The 17,717-nt window shown below is 42.8% G+C and overlaps 1 protein-coding gene across 5 annotated transcripts in view; it reads left to right on the top strand.

Moving 5' to 3' along the window:
- The window catches only part of BCAS1 (brain enriched myelin associated protein 1), a 97,550-nt gene that overhangs the window by 28,718 nt on the left and 51,115 nt on the right, over window positions 1–17,717 (top strand). For all 5 annotated transcript variants that reach the window (XM_072801463.1, XM_072801464.1, XM_072801466.1 and 2 more), the window contains exon 4: window positions 5,752–6,323. In XM_072801463.1, coding sequence (XP_072657564.1) covers window positions 5,752–6,323 — 572 coding nt within the window. The remainder of the gene's footprint in view (window positions 1–5,751; window positions 6,324–17,717) is intronic.

The raw sequence follows: 17,717 nt of genomic DNA, 5'->3' as shown, positions 1-17,717 counted from the left end.
TTGTTCCCTCCCTCTCTTCTGTTCTTGTTTCTTTCTTTCTTTTTCTTTTTTTTTTCTTTTCTTTTCTTTTTTTTTTTTTTTTTTTTTTGAAGCAGGCTCCCTGCAGGAGCCTGATGTGGGACTTTTGTTTTTTTTTTTTTAAAGATTTTATTTATTCATTCATGAGAGAGAGAGAGGCAGAGACACAGGCAGAGGGAGAAGCAGGCTCCATCCAGGGAGCCCAACATGGGACTCAACTCTGGGTCTCCAGGATCACGCCCTGGGCTGAAGGCGGCGCTAAACCACTGAGCCACCTGGGCTGCCCTCTGTTCTTGTTTCAACTACAGCATGTCAGGGGTTTAAGCTTTGCAATCAGGCAGATGTGAGTTCAAATCCTGACTCCACCACTTAAGAGCAGGATGAATTTGAAAGGTGACTTTAATTCTCAGAACCTCAATTTTCCCTAATGATGACCCCCAAAACGCCACTGGAAATAAGTTCTCAATCACATGTCTGCCTGAGATGACTTTCTTTGAAAAAGCCACACACATAATACGACAAAATTTTCTTCATTAAGATCAAAATTTCCACCTCTTCTAGGTATTTGAGAGCTGCCATATGCTTTCTTACTTGCTTCTTTTTTTATCTCCCTTAAACTCTTACACATTTTTTTTTCATGGAAAGTAAAGTCTCTTTGGTATGTCATCTGTTTGTCTGCTTTACGAGAAAACTTTTTTTATTGAAACCAGATTCAAGATGAGCTTCTCAAGATTTTTTCATGGGAATTAAAAGCTTAGTTCCCATCAGCCTGAAGGAACTTTTTAATTCTTTCCATAATAATGTGAGAAAGACATGTAAAGGACATTCCTCTTTGCAGGAGTGTAAAATTTGCAACTCTGATGGGTTTTCTTCCTATTTATTCATTTACAGATTGTGTGTGTGAGTGTGTGTGTGCGCGCGCATGCACATGTTCATTTAAGTCAATGTTTTAGGACATATTTCATTTCTAGAAATGAAATTACTAAAGATCTCAAAAGGTTGTAGTCTCTTTCCTGAAGTGGATTTTTTTCTTCACTTTCTTGAGAAAACAAAGGGTTGATGGCTTTTCTATTCAGCTCTTTGTGACTTACTTCCTCCAGTTTCATTCCCTTTACACTCCTTCCTTCCTCCCATACTGACTGCCTCCCAGACAGACTTGAAAAGCCTGGAGACAACTTCCCAAGAAGAGGATTGTTTGCTATTACTTGACAAGTAAAATGGGTAGAGAGAGAATTCTGTGAAATTCTCTCCAAGTCACTGAGCATGTACTTAATTTAAACTGGCGTAAGTGAAGAAACAAAAACAGGTCTGATGGCCACGTAATGGTAAATTTCAACTTCAGGCACAGCTGGATCCAGGTATTTATATACTATCACTGGGCATTTGCTCCCTGAGTCTTTTGGCTCTGCTTTCATCTGAGCTTGTTCTCAGACAAGCACTTGTGAATGTGATGATCAAGCCCCCCACTTACAGATGTCCCCCTACTGGTTTGCCAACCCAAGTATAAAGAGTGTAACTCCGTTCTAGTAGGTTCAGCAAAAGCCACAGGATTAGTCTAGCTTAGATCATGTGCCCAGCTAGGAGGTAAGCATTTTAGAAAGGAAAAGGGAAGACCTGGGTGATGGACTTGGGTATGCACTCACCCAAGTTTGGGGGGCAGACCTTCATTATCATGGGATGTCCCATCTAGGAAGTCCTAGTTCTTACCAGTTAAAAATACTTTCCTGGGGTACTAGGGTGGCTCAGTGGTTGAGCATCTGCCTTTGGCTCAGGTAGTGATCTCTGGGTACGAGGATCGAGTCCCACATTAGACTCCCCGCAGGGAGCCTGCTTCTCCCTCTGCCTATGTCTCTGCCCCCTCTCTGTGTCTCTTCGTCTCTCATGAATAAATAAAATAAAATCTTTTAAAAATACTTTCCCCATTCTTTAATATCAAGAGCTATGGTTTGCATCTGCTATAATTTCTAAATGCATTGAGGACTACTCTAGCTACTTGGATGAAAGAAATCTATCCTTTAATAAAGCACTATATTGGCATTTTTTAAAAAGTCTATCCAGGGACTGCATCAAATTAAAAAGCTTCTGCACAGCAAAGGAAGCCATCAACACAATGAAAAAATGAAAAACCAACCCACTGAATAGGAGAAAATATTTGTAAATCATTTATTGAATAAGAAGTTAACACCTAAAATGTATAAAGAATTCAACAGCAAAAAAAAAAAATCTGATTTAAAAATGGGCAGAGAATCTAAATAGACATTTTCCAAGGAAGACATACAGATTGGCCAAGAGATACATGAAAAAGTGTTCAACAACACTGATTATTAGGACAATACAAATAAAAACTACACCAAGATATCACTTCCCACCTGTCAGAATGGCTGCTACTATAAAAAAAAAAAAAAAAAAAAAAACCAAGAAATAACAAATGTTGGTGAAAATATGGAAAAGGGGGAAATCTTGTACACTGTTGGGGGGAATGTACATTGGTGTAGGCACCATGGAAAACAGAATAGTGTTTCCTCGAAAAATTAAAAATAGAACTACCATGTGATCCAGCAACTCCACTTCTGGGTATCTATCCAAGGGAAAGGAAAACACTAATTCAGAAAGATATCTGCACCCCTGTGTTCACTGCGACATTGTTTACAACAGCTAAGATATGGAAACAACCTAAGAGTCTATCAATCCATCAATAGATGAATGGGTAGCTGGGTGACGGGTGCTTGAGGAGGGCACTTGATGGAATGAGCACTGGGTGTTATACTGTGTGTTGGCAAATTGAATTTAAATTTAAAAAAATAGATGAATGGGTAAAGACGCGGTGGTCATGTGTATATGTGGACTACTACTTGGCCATAAAAAAGAAGAAAATCTTGCCATTTGCAAAAATGTAACTGGACGTCGAAGACATTATGCTGAGTGAAATAAGCCAGACAGAGAGAGACAAATGCCATACGATTTCACATATACGCAGAACGTAAAAAACAAAAAAAATGAACAAACAAAACAAGACGTGTAGATACAGAGAACAGAGTGGTGGTTATTGGAGTATCAGAGGGGTCAAGAGGCTGGGGGGTGGGTGAATTGGGTGGAGGGGCCCAATCGCATGGTGACAGATGGTGGCCAGACTTACCGTGGTGATCACTTCGTAGTGTAGACCAATATTGAATTATTATGATGTCATACGCCTGAAACTCATATTACGATATGTGCCTTTTTTACCTTTTTAAAAAGTCTGTCGTTGGGAAGGTTTTTGTTTTGTTTTGTTTTGTTTTGTTCTTCCAAAGACTTTCTGAGTGTAACACTCTTAACCACTAGCTCTTTCGGTTCCCGGCTGGAGAGCAAGGAAGAGCGGAGAAAGGGAAAGAGATTGGCTGATGCTCTCGGCATTTTGCAAAGCCCTTCCTTGTTTTCAATCTCAGTCTCTGCCTTTTTGTCAACTGTTTCCTCTTCTCCTGGCTTGGACGGTCCCCACGATTCATTTATATTCACTGTGATGCTTCAGCTGCCTGACTGGCTTACTTGGCACCCTGACACATCCATCTATCACTTCCTTAGTCCCACTCTCCCTCCCACCTTCTCTCCCTCTGTACAATGTTTGCCACGATTATGAATTCCTAGAGCACAGGGGGAAAGGGTGAAGAGGAGCTAGAGGGCGTACCCGGTGCTGCAGGGTGACTTCTTTAAGATCTGAGATTGTGAGGAGCCCCGAGTGCTTGTCATTGGCCTCTGTGCTGTCTCTCCTGTGCTCCTCAGAGATGACCATGCCACTTAGGGATCCGGCTCTCCCCTTCTCTCTCTCCTTTCTCTTTGCCCCTGACACTAGACACTGGGAGATACCACAGTTTGGCAAAAACAATTGCTAATAAAAGTGTGTGTGTGTGTGTGTGTGTGTTTGTCACACATATTAACAAGCAATATGAGCAGAACAAAAGATTTTCCTCTTTCTCTTTTTGTCCTTCTTTCTGCCTTCCTGCAAATGTATTTTTTAAGGACTGGCTACAGGGCACCTGGGGGGCTCAGTTGGTTAAAAGTCTGCCTTCAGCTCAGGCCATGATCCCGGGGTCCTGGGATCAAGCCCTGCATTGGGCTCCCTGCTCAGGGGGGGGTCTGCTTCTCCCTCTCCCTCTGCTGCTCCCCACCTCTTATTCTCTCTCTCTCTCCCTCAAATAAATAAATAAAATATTTAAACAAATAAAAAAATAATAAAAAATATAAATAAATAAATAAATAAATAAATAAATAAATAAATAAATGTGCCCGGCTACCGATGTATAAAACAAAACACCATGCTGGCAAAGGTGTGGGGAGTCCGAAAAATAATCACAGCGTCCAGCAACTATTAAGCAGCTACTACAGAAAAGGCAGCGCATGAGAGTCTTTGCATCTGTTTTCTCCCTTAAACATCACAGCAAAGCTGCAAGGGAGCTATTAGCGTTCCCACTTTACGGGTGAGGAAGTTCAAAGATTTTTTTGTGACTTGACCAAGGTCACATAGTTTATCAGCAGAGAATCCTGATCTTTAACTTTGGTCCCGAAAGTCTAGCTTCCTTCCTGAACATTGCACTGCTTTATAAAAGGCACCTCGGAAAGAAAGCAGTTCAGTGAGACCCACGCAGAGGTCAAGGCAGAGACAGCTGGACCCTGGAAGCAGTGCTCAGTCCCCGGAGGAGGACGCAGAGCCCGCATCCACGCGGCCCTGGACAGCTAACCCTAGGCAGCCCGAGGTCTAGGTTGCCTTCCCACGTGGACGCTTGCTCTTCCAGCCTTCAGAGTGGAGCTCCTCTGAGTGCTACCTTTTAAAATCTTCCATGAGCCTGTGCTGACATAGGCCTGATGGTAAAGACAGAGCACAAACTTCGGAGTCAGGTTTCTGCCCCAAACCAGGCCCTGCTGCTCCACCAGGCGGCCCCGGGGGAGGCGAACCACCTCTGTGGCGGCCTGTTTCCTCCCTTGAGAATAGTGCTAGCAGCTAACATGCATCACACACCATTCTGTCTGCTTTAAACATGTTAACTCATGTAATCTTAGTTGCAAAATTATGAGATAGTTTCTACCATTTGCCTCCTTTTACCAGAAAATTGAAGCACAGAGCGGTTAAGAAACTGAGATTCAAATAGACAATGTAGCTCAGTGGTTCTCAAACGTGAGTGGTTTTTAACCACCCCCACCCGCAACCCACCCTGGGGGACATATGGCAAATGTCCGGAAGCATTTGGGATTGTCCCGACTGGGGTGCGGTACTGGCATCTACGGGGTGGAGGCCCAGGATGCTGCTAACCACCCTACAGTGTACATGGGGAACCCCCATAGCAAAGAATCAGCCGGCCCCAAAAGTTGGTAGTCCCGAGGCCCAAGCTCCAGAGACCAAGCTCCTAACCTCTGCACAGCCTCCCAGATGAAATCATGACAAAATGCGTCTCACGGGGTCCCTCTGAAGCTGCAACCGGGTAAAGAACACGAGTGTCACTAGTACGGTGCCTGGTGTGCGCTTTCCGCCAACTGGCTCTCCTCCTCCCTGACGCCCCCCCCACCACCCCATTCCTCTCTCTCCCCAGAAGAGCAGGGTCAGAGGAGTTCCAGATAAACCAGGTTCTGCTCTGCAGAGGGACCGGACAGCGACAGAGCCCCAGCTTCATGGCCTCTGTGTATAAAAGGTTTGGAGTCCATTATCAATCCTTGGATTTCCTCGCCGGGTTGAATAACCGCTGTTTATGTTTGTGTTTACAGTCGACTTGGGAATAAGTGTCAAGGAGGATAATGTGGCCACTTCTTCCCCCAAGACAATGGAGATAAGCGCTGTTGCAGATGCCAACGGAAAGAATCTTGGGAAAGAGGCCAAACCCGAGGCACCAGCTGCTAAATCTCGTTTTTTCTTGACACTCTCGCGGCCTGTACCAGGACGTACTGGAGACCAAGCCACGGATTCATCCACTGGAGCAGTGAAGCTTGATGTCAGCTCCAATAAAGCTCTAGGGAACAAAGAACCAACTGAGAGCATGGCACTTCCGGTGGCAGCTGCACCGGGCCATGACCCAGATAAAACCCCAGGGCAGAGCCCCGCCGGGGACCAAGGCTCCTCTGCCACTTGGGGACCGGCGCCTGTCTCACCTGAGTCAGGAGGGGCAGCCCCCTCCAAGCCTAAGGACTCCAGCTTTTTGGACAAACTCTTCAAACTGGACAAGGGACGGGAAAAGGCACCAGTCGACAGCCAACAGGAAGCCAAGAGCAGCGAGCGTCGAGACCAGGCCGAGGAAATTTCCGGATTGTCCAGGCCGTCCGACGATGTCCCTGCAGAGAGGGTAAGTGCTGCACAAGAGCCACCCATTTTGTGAACACCGGCTCAGGGTTGGGGGGGGGGCTCTGGTGGGGTAAGATGATGGCACATGTATGGCTCTGCAGTCACCAAGGGGCCCTGACAAGGTATCGAGCCGTCGACCCCTCTAGAACAGATGGCACGTTGCAGTGTCCCCCATGTTTCTGGGGGCAGAAACATCTGTTGGAAGAGCAGGAACAGCTGTGACATCTGTTTTCTGTAAAAGAAGGGAGGAGGTGAGGTACATACGGATGAATTCGTCCTTCCATTTATCAAAGGTAGAGGAAGACAGGTTGCATTTATGATCAATGGGGTCTGGAGGCAAAGGCATTAGCAGAATAAAAATGGTCCCTGAAAGACTCCACTAGCCTGCGTGGGCTCAGTAGGTTGTTTCCCGTTTCAGTATGTTTCTAGGCTTTTGTCGGAATGCATTTCATTTCTTCCTTTTAATAGCCTGGATTGATCTTTAACTATCTTTTGCACCAAAGTGTGGGTTTAAATAAAGAGCTTTTTACAGCTCTGGGCAGACTCTTTTATGTCCTAATTATTTCCCAACAAGCTGGGGTAATATCTTTGTAAAAACTAGGTATTTTTTAAGGAGGTATCCCGAGTCAGCTGCCTTTTTTTTCTTCCTGCACAAAGAAAGGGAAGTTCTTTTGATCTTAAAAAAAAGGAGGCATTTGCTTTTTATCTTGAAAGAGTTTGTTTGTATTGGGGTCGAGAAAGGAACTCCTTGAATGAAGGAGGAAATAAAAGTTGATACACTGTGTTTTAAGGTACTGGGGTTTTTTTTGTTTTGTTTTGTCAATGGAAGTTTAAATAACAGTATTTTTCAAAATTTGGGAGTCAAAAAAAATTGGGGAGTGCAGTCAGTACCTCTAGTTGAGGTTAGAACCAGGAAAAAAACTCGATGGGCTCGGGGTTTCATCATAGGGTTCTGCATCATGGCTGTCGATGCATTTGTCTTAATAACAACTAACTGCATTGCCATGTTGCCAACAACACATTTATCGAGCACTTACAGTATACCAGGCTCTGTTTTAAATGCTGTGCATATATTATTCTCCTTAAAGGAAATGATTAACATGTTAGTCTGTGGTTTTAATGCACCCAGGATGGTGTCAAGAACTATCTTCTATTTTAAAAATTTTTGGTAACCATTTTATTTATTTATTCATGAGAGACACACACAGAGAGAGGCAGAGACACAGGCAGAGGGAGAAGCAGGCTCCATGCAGGGAGCCCGATGCGGAACTCGATCCCAGGACCCTGGGATCATGCCCTGAGCTGAAGGCAGGTGCTCAACCACTGAGCCACCCAGGCACCCCAAGAACTATATTTTAAATGTTAGGCACCAGTTAAGGATTCTGGACAGTTACGTCTAGGGAAAGATAATCAGGCTCCTGTGTTCAGGCTCTCATGATCAGTGTTCTTGCCCTTTCTATATATTTCTATTCCAAGAACCGATTTTCAAGTTTTCTTCCAAAAGTTTTAAAAATTGTCCTTCAAATGCCCCCTTCCCCAAATGCACCAGTTCAGGAGCCAACTGAATAGCTTTCTGGATAATTCTTTTTTTTAAAATATTTTATTTATTTATTCATTCTGGATAATTCTTTTTTTTTTAAAGATTTTATTTATTTATTCATGAGAGACACAGAGAGAGCAAGAGGCAGAGACACAGGCAGAGGGAGAGGGAGAGGCAGGCTCCATGCAGGAAGCCTGATGTGGGACTCGATCCCAGGTCCTCATGATCTTGCCCTGGGCCAAAGGCAGGTACTAAACCACTGAGCCACCCAGGGATCCCCTTTCTGGATAATTCAAAGTAGGTCTTCAAACGCATCCAGGCGTCACATCTTTACTGAGTGTGACACTGCCAGGTACAGGTGAGGCAAGGGTACAGTGGTGGCTGAGACAGAGCCCTGTCCTCAGGGACTTTGCAAGAGAAAAGGTACAAAACCGCTGCAATTCTTATGCAAGGCACCAAGTGCTCTCCTTGGAGAGGCTGAGTGTTGGAGAGGATGCTCAGACACAAAGAGAATTGGCCTCACTGGCTCAGAGAACATTCCATCAAATGTGTAAACCCAGAGCTGGAAAGTTACTTGTCTTGGGGCTACAAACTGGTCATCAATATTCATGAATATTTGAGAAACGATTTACTGCTCGACTCTGAGCAGAAACTCTTGAGTCCTCATTATTGGTCATGGCTCCTAAGGCCATTCTGAGGTTACGACTTTGTGAATCATCACGTGTTTCATTCACTGGGGCATCCAAAGCTAACCCATTGCCCGAGTCAGGAAAGGATGGAGTTATTTATGGGAAAAGGATGAAGGATCAAGCTTTGCCCATCTTGGGACAGGTATCTAGTGACTTATCCAAATCCCCCACCTTATTTAAGAAAACCAGTTTAGCATCTGATACCTGACTCTCGAATGTTTTTAACCGTAAAACCCCAGTGCGATCAATCCAGTCCTATTCTCAGAAAAGTACAGGAAAGTTTAGAGTTGTATTTTATCAACCCAGTTTTTATATTAAAGACTCTCGGGACCAGCATCTGAATTTGAGTGTAATGAGTTCCAAAATGAGATTTGATCCAGAAGATGGGGTCTTGTGTTGGGAACATGGCAGGTTATCTGATACCGTCAAGCCCGGGGTGATATTTTAAAGTTCTAGGGACCTCTCAGAAGACCTCAAGTTGTAACTTACCTTCCTTTTGGAAAAAGTGAGTTCGCTCCAAACCAATGAAGTTCGCATTTGTTTATGTTACACTACAAATGTCCATGTTTTTATGGGTAATATCACCAGAATCTGAATATTGAGTACCCACTCTGCACTCTATGCATATGAAACGTGGAAAAACCAGGAGATGGCCATTGATTTCTCCTTTGGTCTGTGAACTTGTGGATAATTCAAATACATATATCTGCAAAGGTTTTAAACAAAAACAGCCTTCTGATTATTGAGGTTTCTCAGCTGATCCCTGGCTGCAGAGTCTGTATTGAGCAGGGGAGGGGGAGAAATCAATTGTTCTATGAGTGTAATGAGAGAATCCAGCCCTCAGAAAGTGACACGGATAAAACTTCTCAATCAATGGCTTTCTTGGTGGGAGTACTGCATCGTGCATAAACGGCCGTCAATGTATTGATTCAGAATTCTTAGCGTAGATTATGCATTGGGCTCAGCTGTCCCTCCCCTCCCACCACACAAACCTTCCCCCCCCACCCCCCCAGTTTCACTGCATGCTTCTTCCTGGATTGGAATTCCGACCGCAAACCTGCAGAGCTGTGAATTGGGAGAAAGATGCCACCATTTCATTCTGGGAGAAGCACACAAATCTTCTGTGTTTTCAGAACGACAATCTTATTTCTGTGCCTCATAAAACTACATTCAGAGCATAGCATAATTAAAACAAGGCCAGAATTCATGAACAAATGAAGCATTTACTACATAGGCCAAAGAAAAGATAAATTATATGCCTGAAAGGTTTCACTGAGCTGTGATTCACACAAACCAATGTGTTGGCAGGGATGAGATTTTTTTTCTTCTTCTAATTTTTCTAGCCCTTTAACAATTGAACCAGAGCTATAAGATACACATTTAAGAGATTCGTTGCACAAAAAAAAAAAAAAAAAGTCACATAATGAAAATTAGATCTTTATCAGTTAAAACAACAACAACAACAAACCCTACATGTCTGCGGTCAACCAGTAATTCCAGAAGCGGCTTTGAGTTGGGGGGTAGGGGGAGGGGCTTAACATGTTACCAAGCACAGATTCAGGAGATTTAAACAAGAATATGCATTTCTTTAAAAGTTCAGCTAAATTCTCCAATTGTTATTTAAACACCAACCTTGGCAAAGCATTTGAAAGGTAAATCCCCATCTAGTCCTTCAAAGGTCATATAATCTGGTAAGAGATGTAATCTTTTAAAGGGAAGTTGCCATAAGTGACCCGGATCCTCAAATTCATTCAGTCTACAAATATTAAGAGAAATACTCAGTGTTTTTGCTTCCTCCTGTCCTTTTCGCTCTTGAACACACTCAATTCAGGCTTTTATCCAACACAAAAACTGTTCTTGTCAAAGTGGCCATGATGTGATTACATCCCCCGGCCCCTACCATGGCCACCAAACCCTATATGTCTCAGTCCTATCCCACTGGCCCTGCTGGTCACATCAGACACCCTTCCTCCCCTGGTTGCCAGGTCCTACACTTCCCTACACCCCACCCCTACCTGAGATTCCTTAACCACCCTTGCTAGATCTTTCCTCTACACTTCAATTCTTAGACATCTTCTCTGACTGCACTTACTTCCTTAGAGACTCTTCTAGTCCCAAGAGTTTAAATATAACTATCTGCTGACAAGTCCCAAATTCATGTCTGTAGCCCAGACCCACCCCTGACGTCAAGCCTTAAGCATCCAGCTGCCTCTTGACATGTGTACTCGAATTTCGACATCTCCATTCGAACGTTCACCCCACCTCAACATGTACAAAACTGAACTCCTCTCCCACACCTAACAGCAAGCAGCAGCATGCCTACCTGTGTCATCCACAGGCTTCCTCATCTCACTTGATGGCAACTCCACCTTGCCACTGCTATTTCATAGTAGAAATGGACTAAAAAAACCAAGATTTCCAGAAAACTACATGATGTAAAGTAGGGAATTAAAACAAAAGCTTTGGAGTCAGGTAGCTTAAAACTTCAACTCGGCCTCTGTCGCCTACTGGCTGTGTGACCTTGGAAGAGTGACTAACCCCCACTGAGGCTTGGTTTCCTCATCTGTAAAATGTGGATATCAATAGTGTCGAGCACATTTTCACAGTATTCACACTTGTGGAAATTAAAGGAGATAAGCCACGTAGAGGATTCAGCACAGAGACTTGGCAATTTTGAGAAAAAAAAAGAAAATTCAGCTATTATTAGAATCATGATTCCCCCCACCCCCCACCATTAATCAACATTTTCATCTTTTTACTCTTCCCTTCCAAAGTCCCCAACCAAAGGTCACGGAGATAGCGCAGGTGAATCTAACTTGAAAGCTACATCGACAAAGACAAAGAGTCCTGATTTGAGTTGAAGAGAAAAAAAAAGGTGCAGGAGTTATGAAATTATTTGAGAAACAGAAGTTCAATGCCCTTGCTTACAGGCTGTGGTTTCTTAGTCTTAGACATTCAAGCGTCTCTATCGGCTTTCCTCTGTTTCCAACTGTATTTTCCACTATTCCCTTAACTGTACCCAGTCAGAATGGCCCACATATGACGTGTGCAGATGCCTCCTGCTTCCCCACATTTTCTCCTCCCGTATCTCTCTTTCTTTATCAAAAATTCACTTCAACACACACACACACACACACACACACACACAACAAATTCACTTCACCTTCCAGTGCCAAGTTGTCCATGAGGCCAACCAGATCTCTCCTCTCCTGGGTGATTTCTGATGACGTAAATCTCCCAATATTTTTTTTTTATGATCTATGTTCAGTCAAATTCAATAATGAAATCCCTTTGATGGGATCGTCTTATTGAAACATCAAAACTTAAGTGGGAATTCCTCTATCTTTACCATTTTACAGAGGAAGAAATCCAGGCTTTAGGGAAACCAAGTCACTGACTCCAAGCTACTATAGTTGAAGAGGATTGCCGGTCCCCCAAGCCCATACTTTTGATGCTCAACATTACATTTTTATCAAATTGTTGAAATTTGTGCAATAGGGTTGTGACTAGGCAAAACTGAATATTTGTTTGAGGAAATGTCTTTTTTTTTTTTTTTTTTTTTTTTTTTTTACTGTTAGGACATGCAATATTGGGAATGATAAGTTAAAGTTAAAAAATTTAAAAATCACCTAATTCCAATGTTAGAGTACCAAGTGATTTTAAGCTGTGTTTTTATTTTGTTTTGTCTACCTTTTGGCCTCAAGGCCATAAAAGTCCAACAGGTAAAGAGAACTATCCACCCAAATGACTTTGTCAGTACAGAGGGAAAATCTGTCCTAAATTATGCAAATTATGGAGTAACCAAGGTTTTTAGCTATGGTACTATAATTTTTATAAATTATATGGACTTAGCCCTAAAAATCATTTGATATGAACTGTTTTCAGCAGCAGAGGTGATGTGCAAGTGTTAGGAGCTCAAGTGCTCCTGATATAAGTTCAAATTCTAGCACTTATTGGCTATGTGGTAAAGTCAAATAATAATTGCCTCACTTTTTAATAATTCATCACTCATAGGCTGTGTAGTAAGCATTTTACATATTTTGTCTGCTTTGATTCTTATAACAACACAACAAGGTAGGTTTCTTTAATGCCACTTAACAGATGAGGAAGCTAGAGCTCAGAGAAGTTAAGTTACCTGCCCAAGACCACACAGCTAAATTAGCAGCAGAACCCTAATCCAGATCCATGTGGCACTCAGTCCTCTCAAAACCTTGTGTTTTCATCCAGAAAAGGAAAATTCACCCTGAGGGGATAAATTGTAAGGAGAGAGGATGATGCAGATTGTCAGCACTAATGATGCTAAGTGAAACAGTGTATTTTTTAAATTCTCAGGAAGTTAGGAATAAAAAATGACAAAGTAGATCAAACGGGCTTCCAGCATGATGGAGTTTGGGTAGTCTATCATTTAGGGTGCCTTTGGCTACAAGTAAAAAAAAAAAAAAAAAACCCATCCAATCACTAGTGGCATAGCTAATGAGGATAATATATTATTTTTTGAGCATAAGAATTCTAGAGGTAGGGGGTTTACGTTCATTCATCTTTATAGACCCGGGGCGAGTCAGACTCCAGGCCCTGCCATGTATTATTGGCTTGGTTCACAGATTTGGCCCCTGTGGTTTCCAGGTGGCTGCCAGAGTTCCAAGCAGTATACACACATGGTCATAGTGTCCTTTCAAAAGGAAGAGGAGTTTCCTAAGATTCACCCATTGTAAATTCAGTCACATATCTGTGTCAAGGTACGAGGAGGCTTGTCAAGTTGCTTCAGTTAGAGAACAGACTCCACCGGCAAAGATAATATGCCATGGATAGAAACCAGATATATTTTTTCTATCCAAGTTTATATCAGGGAATCATCAAGTAAATGGAATTGTAGAGACTGCTCCCGTATCCCCTGCTCCCATGGTAATTTAGTTGAATTGACTCATTGTGCAACTGTCTAATTTGACTATGACCCACAGTAAGAAATAGATTTTACATCTTAACCTGATAGACATGCACATGAATGCAGCAAAGAATTCACAGAACAGTGCTATTTTTTTATTTTTATTTTTTATTTTTTAAAAGATTTTATTTATTTATTCATGAAGGACACAGAGACAGAGAGAGAGGCAGAGACACAGGCAGGGGGGAGAAGCAGGCTCCATGTAGGGAGCCCAACGCAGAACTCAATCTCAGGTCTCCAGGATCACGCCCTGGCCTGAAGGCAGTGCTAAACCACTGAGCCACCGGGGCTGCCCTAAAAAGATTTTATTTATTTATTTGACACAGAGAGAGAGACTCACACACACACAAGCCTGGGAGCTGTGGATGGAGAAGGAGAAGCAGGCTCCCCGCTGAGCAGGGAGCCCGATGTGAAGCTCGATCCCAGGACCCTAGGATCATGACCTGAGCTGAAGGTAGATGGTTAACAGACTGAGCCACCCTGGGCGCCCCAGAATAGTGCTATTTTTATATACTAGTATTTTGAGTTCTTTTCTATTTATTCTGTTTTTTTTTTTCTTAATATTTTATTTATTTGAACAAATAGACACAGAGAGAGAGAGAGAAAGGCAGAGACACAGGCAGAGGGAGAAACAGGCTCCATGCTTCGGGAGCCCGACGTGGGACTCGATCCCTGGTCTCCAGGATCATGCCCTGGGCCGAAGTTGGCACTAAACCACTGAACCACCCGGGCTGCCCTTCTATTCTGTTTTTTTAATTTTTTAAAAAAATTTTTTAAAGACTTTTTTTTTAAGATGTTATTTATTTATTCATGAGAGACAGAGAGAGATAAAGAGAGGCAGAGACACAGGCAGAGGGAGAAGCAGGCTCCATGCTTTGGGTGCCCAACATGGGACTCGATCCCTGGTCTCCAGGATCAGGCCCTGGGCTGAAGGTGACGCTCAACCACTGAGCCACCCTTGCTGCCCTTCTATTCTGTTTTTATTTTTATTTATTTATTTTTTTAGACTTTTTTTTTTAAAAGATTTTATTTATTTATTCTGTTTTTAATGCTGGTTTTGACCCACTAAGTTGTTTTCCAATCTACTAATGGTCACAACACGAAGTTTGATAAAATTGCTTCTGCCATCATCACCCTTCCCGTGTACGGAGACAGTGATGGTGAGGCATGTGACTGTGTCCAATGCAACTAAGTATTCTGAGTGCTTGGCACACAGCCTGGTGCATGTTGGCATGCAGTGATGTTTGTTAGATGAACCTGGCAGGAATAAAGACGGCACACGTCATGTTACCACTTTGCATGCGGATATGTCAACTCATATATCTGCATCATTTATTTATTTTTTAGAAAATTTTATTTATTCAAGAGGGAGAGAGAGAGCGCACAGGGTGAGGAGCAGAGGGAGAGAGACAAGCAGACTTGTGCGGGGATCTATCTCAGGACCCTGAGATCATGACCTGAGCCGAAACCAAGAGTCAGATGTTTAACCGACTGAGTCACCCAGGTGCCCCTCCGTATTTTTAATTCAGTCTTTAACATGTTATGGTGTTAATCATCATGGTTGGCTATCAAGTGAATGGTGTTTTGCAATGAATATGCAAAATAAATTTTGAGTTAACTTTCCCTTTGGTGTTATCCAGTCTGATTCACTCCCTGCAAGGTTATAATAACAGCCCTAATTTATTGAGGTTATAATAACAGCCCTAATTTATTGAGACGTTACTAACTCAGAGAGAGGTGAAGTAACTTGCACAAGGTCCTAGGCTAGAAAGCAAGAGAGCTGGAATTTATCACTAGTGCCCACACGCTTAGCCCCTGTGCCCGGAAGTTCAAAAAAGAGAGAATGTTTGGAACCTTTTGAAACATCTTAGATTTTTTTTAAAAATTCTGAAGCTAATACTTTGGGAGGTTAGCTAATTCTGTGGAACATGGGTCCAGTGAGATCCACCTAGAAGCAGGGATCACCATCAAATAGTCTTAGAAAATATGACTTGCCTTCTCCTGGTTCCTGAAGATTCATAATGGACATCAGCCTCCTAAAGCCCTGAGAGGTCCCGCAGCAAGCAGACCTGCTTCGCTTTAACTGAGCATTTCTCAAACTTAATTACCCATAAAACTACTAGCGGTCTAACCGGTTGGACATAGCTTCTGAGGGACTGTTCTTGGAAATGCTGAGCTGGGCGTGTAGATCAACGTTGGAAAATGACCTCTTGCAAGATGCAGCAAACCACAGATAGATTTTATTTGAACTTCACAGTGTTTTAATAGTTTAAGTGACTGTTAATATTTTGAAATGGGCGAATGTGACAATACTTCAAAATTATGGCATTCGGTACAGGTCCAGGTTTCAGATATTTCTGGAGAGTGGAAAGTTTCATCCTACATTCCCAAACAGGATGTGAGTTGTGGCTGCCTCTGGGGATGGGGCATTCACTCTCCAGCTCATCCGGCCCCCACGCCTCTCACATTCCCAACAGCGTGGGGTGGGAGTTGTCCTTCACTACAACACTTGCATTATTATTTTTTTGTGGTAGGGTTCAGAGTAAAGTGAACTCTCTCCATCACACACCACGTTACTTCCTTCCTAGCACTTATCACAGTTTGAAGCTACTTAGATGACCATCTGGTTAATATACTATAAATCCAGCCTGAGAGTCAATCTGTTGGCAGATGTTGAGCAATAAAGAAGAGGCTTGAATGCTCTTGTTTATTCATTCAACAAACAACTGAGTACTTTCTTTGTGCCAGGAATGATTTTAGGGTGGATAGAATGATGTACCTCATGAAAGCTTTCATTCCAATGAAGAGAGCCACAGTAAACAAGAAAACAAACAAAAAGGGGCACCTGGACGGCTCAGTCAGTTAAGCATCTGACTCTTGGTTTCAGCTCAGGTCACGGTCTCAGGGTTCTGAGATCGAGCCCCACATTGGTGGGAGGGGGCAGGTGGCAAGGAGTCCGGTTGAGATTCTCCTTCTCCCTCCCCCTTTGCCCTCCAGCCTCCTCCCTCTCTCCAAAATAAATAAATAAATAAAATCTTTAAAAAGGAAGCAAAAGGAAATAAACAAATAAATATAAAGGGCTGCAAATGAAATCTATAAATGAAATCAACAGCGTTTTGGGATAGGAAGCAGGGTGGAGAGGTAGCAGATAATTAAATGGGTAGGGGACAGGGCCAAGGAGTTTGGTCCTATCTAAAAATTCAGGGAAAAGGATGAGACTTTTTTTTTTTCTTTTTCTGCACAAAGCCAAACCATTCTTAGAAGGTCTGCAGCCCAATTTTGGCAGCATGCAAAACAGTTTTCTCACTCCTGAGTTAGTGTTTGTTAAACAGATGACAAACATATTCTAGGCTGTGGGTCACTAGCTTTTATATTTTGAAGTACTTAAAAAAAAAAAAAACCTGGATATTTTCCTTCTAATAAATCTGAAATGCCATGATCACTCTGGATGGAGCTTGTACATGTTGGAACAGAAGAATCTTCCACAGATCCCCTTGTGCCCGACGGGACCTGCCCTGGGAATCACTCTCCACCCTCTCTTTGCCCACGGCAAATGTATTTTTCCATTTTATATCATGCAGAGTGGACCTCAAGAGGATGCCAACTCGTGTGTCCTTAGGCATATCCTCAAAGCAGTGACTGCTGCAAAACCAAACCAAACCAAACCAAACCAAACCAAAAATGAAAAAGCAAGAAAAAAAACATTTCGTTGCTTAATTCTCTATCCACATTTCACTGGCCGTTGGAAATTAAGTCAACAAATTCAACAAATTCACTAACCCCTCAAGTAGAGGAGTTCTGAGAGAGAAAATGGAAAGCCTTATTCATAGGAAGCAAGTGTGAATTGCTTTCTTTGATAGATTCCTTTCCACCTTCCAACTCTGACCACAATGAACAACTGCTTTATTTAATCTTATAAATACAATAGCCCTGCGTCAGTCAACACCGTGGATTAATGAGGCTCTACGTCATATAGGTGCTGTGTTAGGCTTTTGCTGCGAGATGAGTTCTTAATACCCCCAGGTTCGGTCTGCGGAGCATTAAAGCAGGTGGTGATCGTAAGATTTACAATAAGGAGCATCCTGCTGGATAGCTGGTCCAGCCTGGCCTGCTTCAATTAGGATAAGAAGATAAAATGAACAGTATTGCCTCTCTTCTCCCCAAAAGAGGAGGGCAAACGAGTAAGTGGAATGTTGTCAAGTCTGTGCCACGCAGCTTAGATCC

The sequence above is a fragment of the Canis lupus genome, chromosome 26 (genome assembly GCF_048164855.1).
Source record: "Canis lupus baileyi chromosome 26, mCanLup2.hap1, whole genome shotgun sequence".
In the NCBI taxonomy this organism is placed as follows: domain Eukaryota; kingdom Metazoa; phylum Chordata; class Mammalia; order Carnivora; family Canidae; genus Canis; species Canis lupus.
Note: the sequence above shows the minus strand (reverse complement) of the source record. Positions and strands in the feature narration are given on the sequence as shown.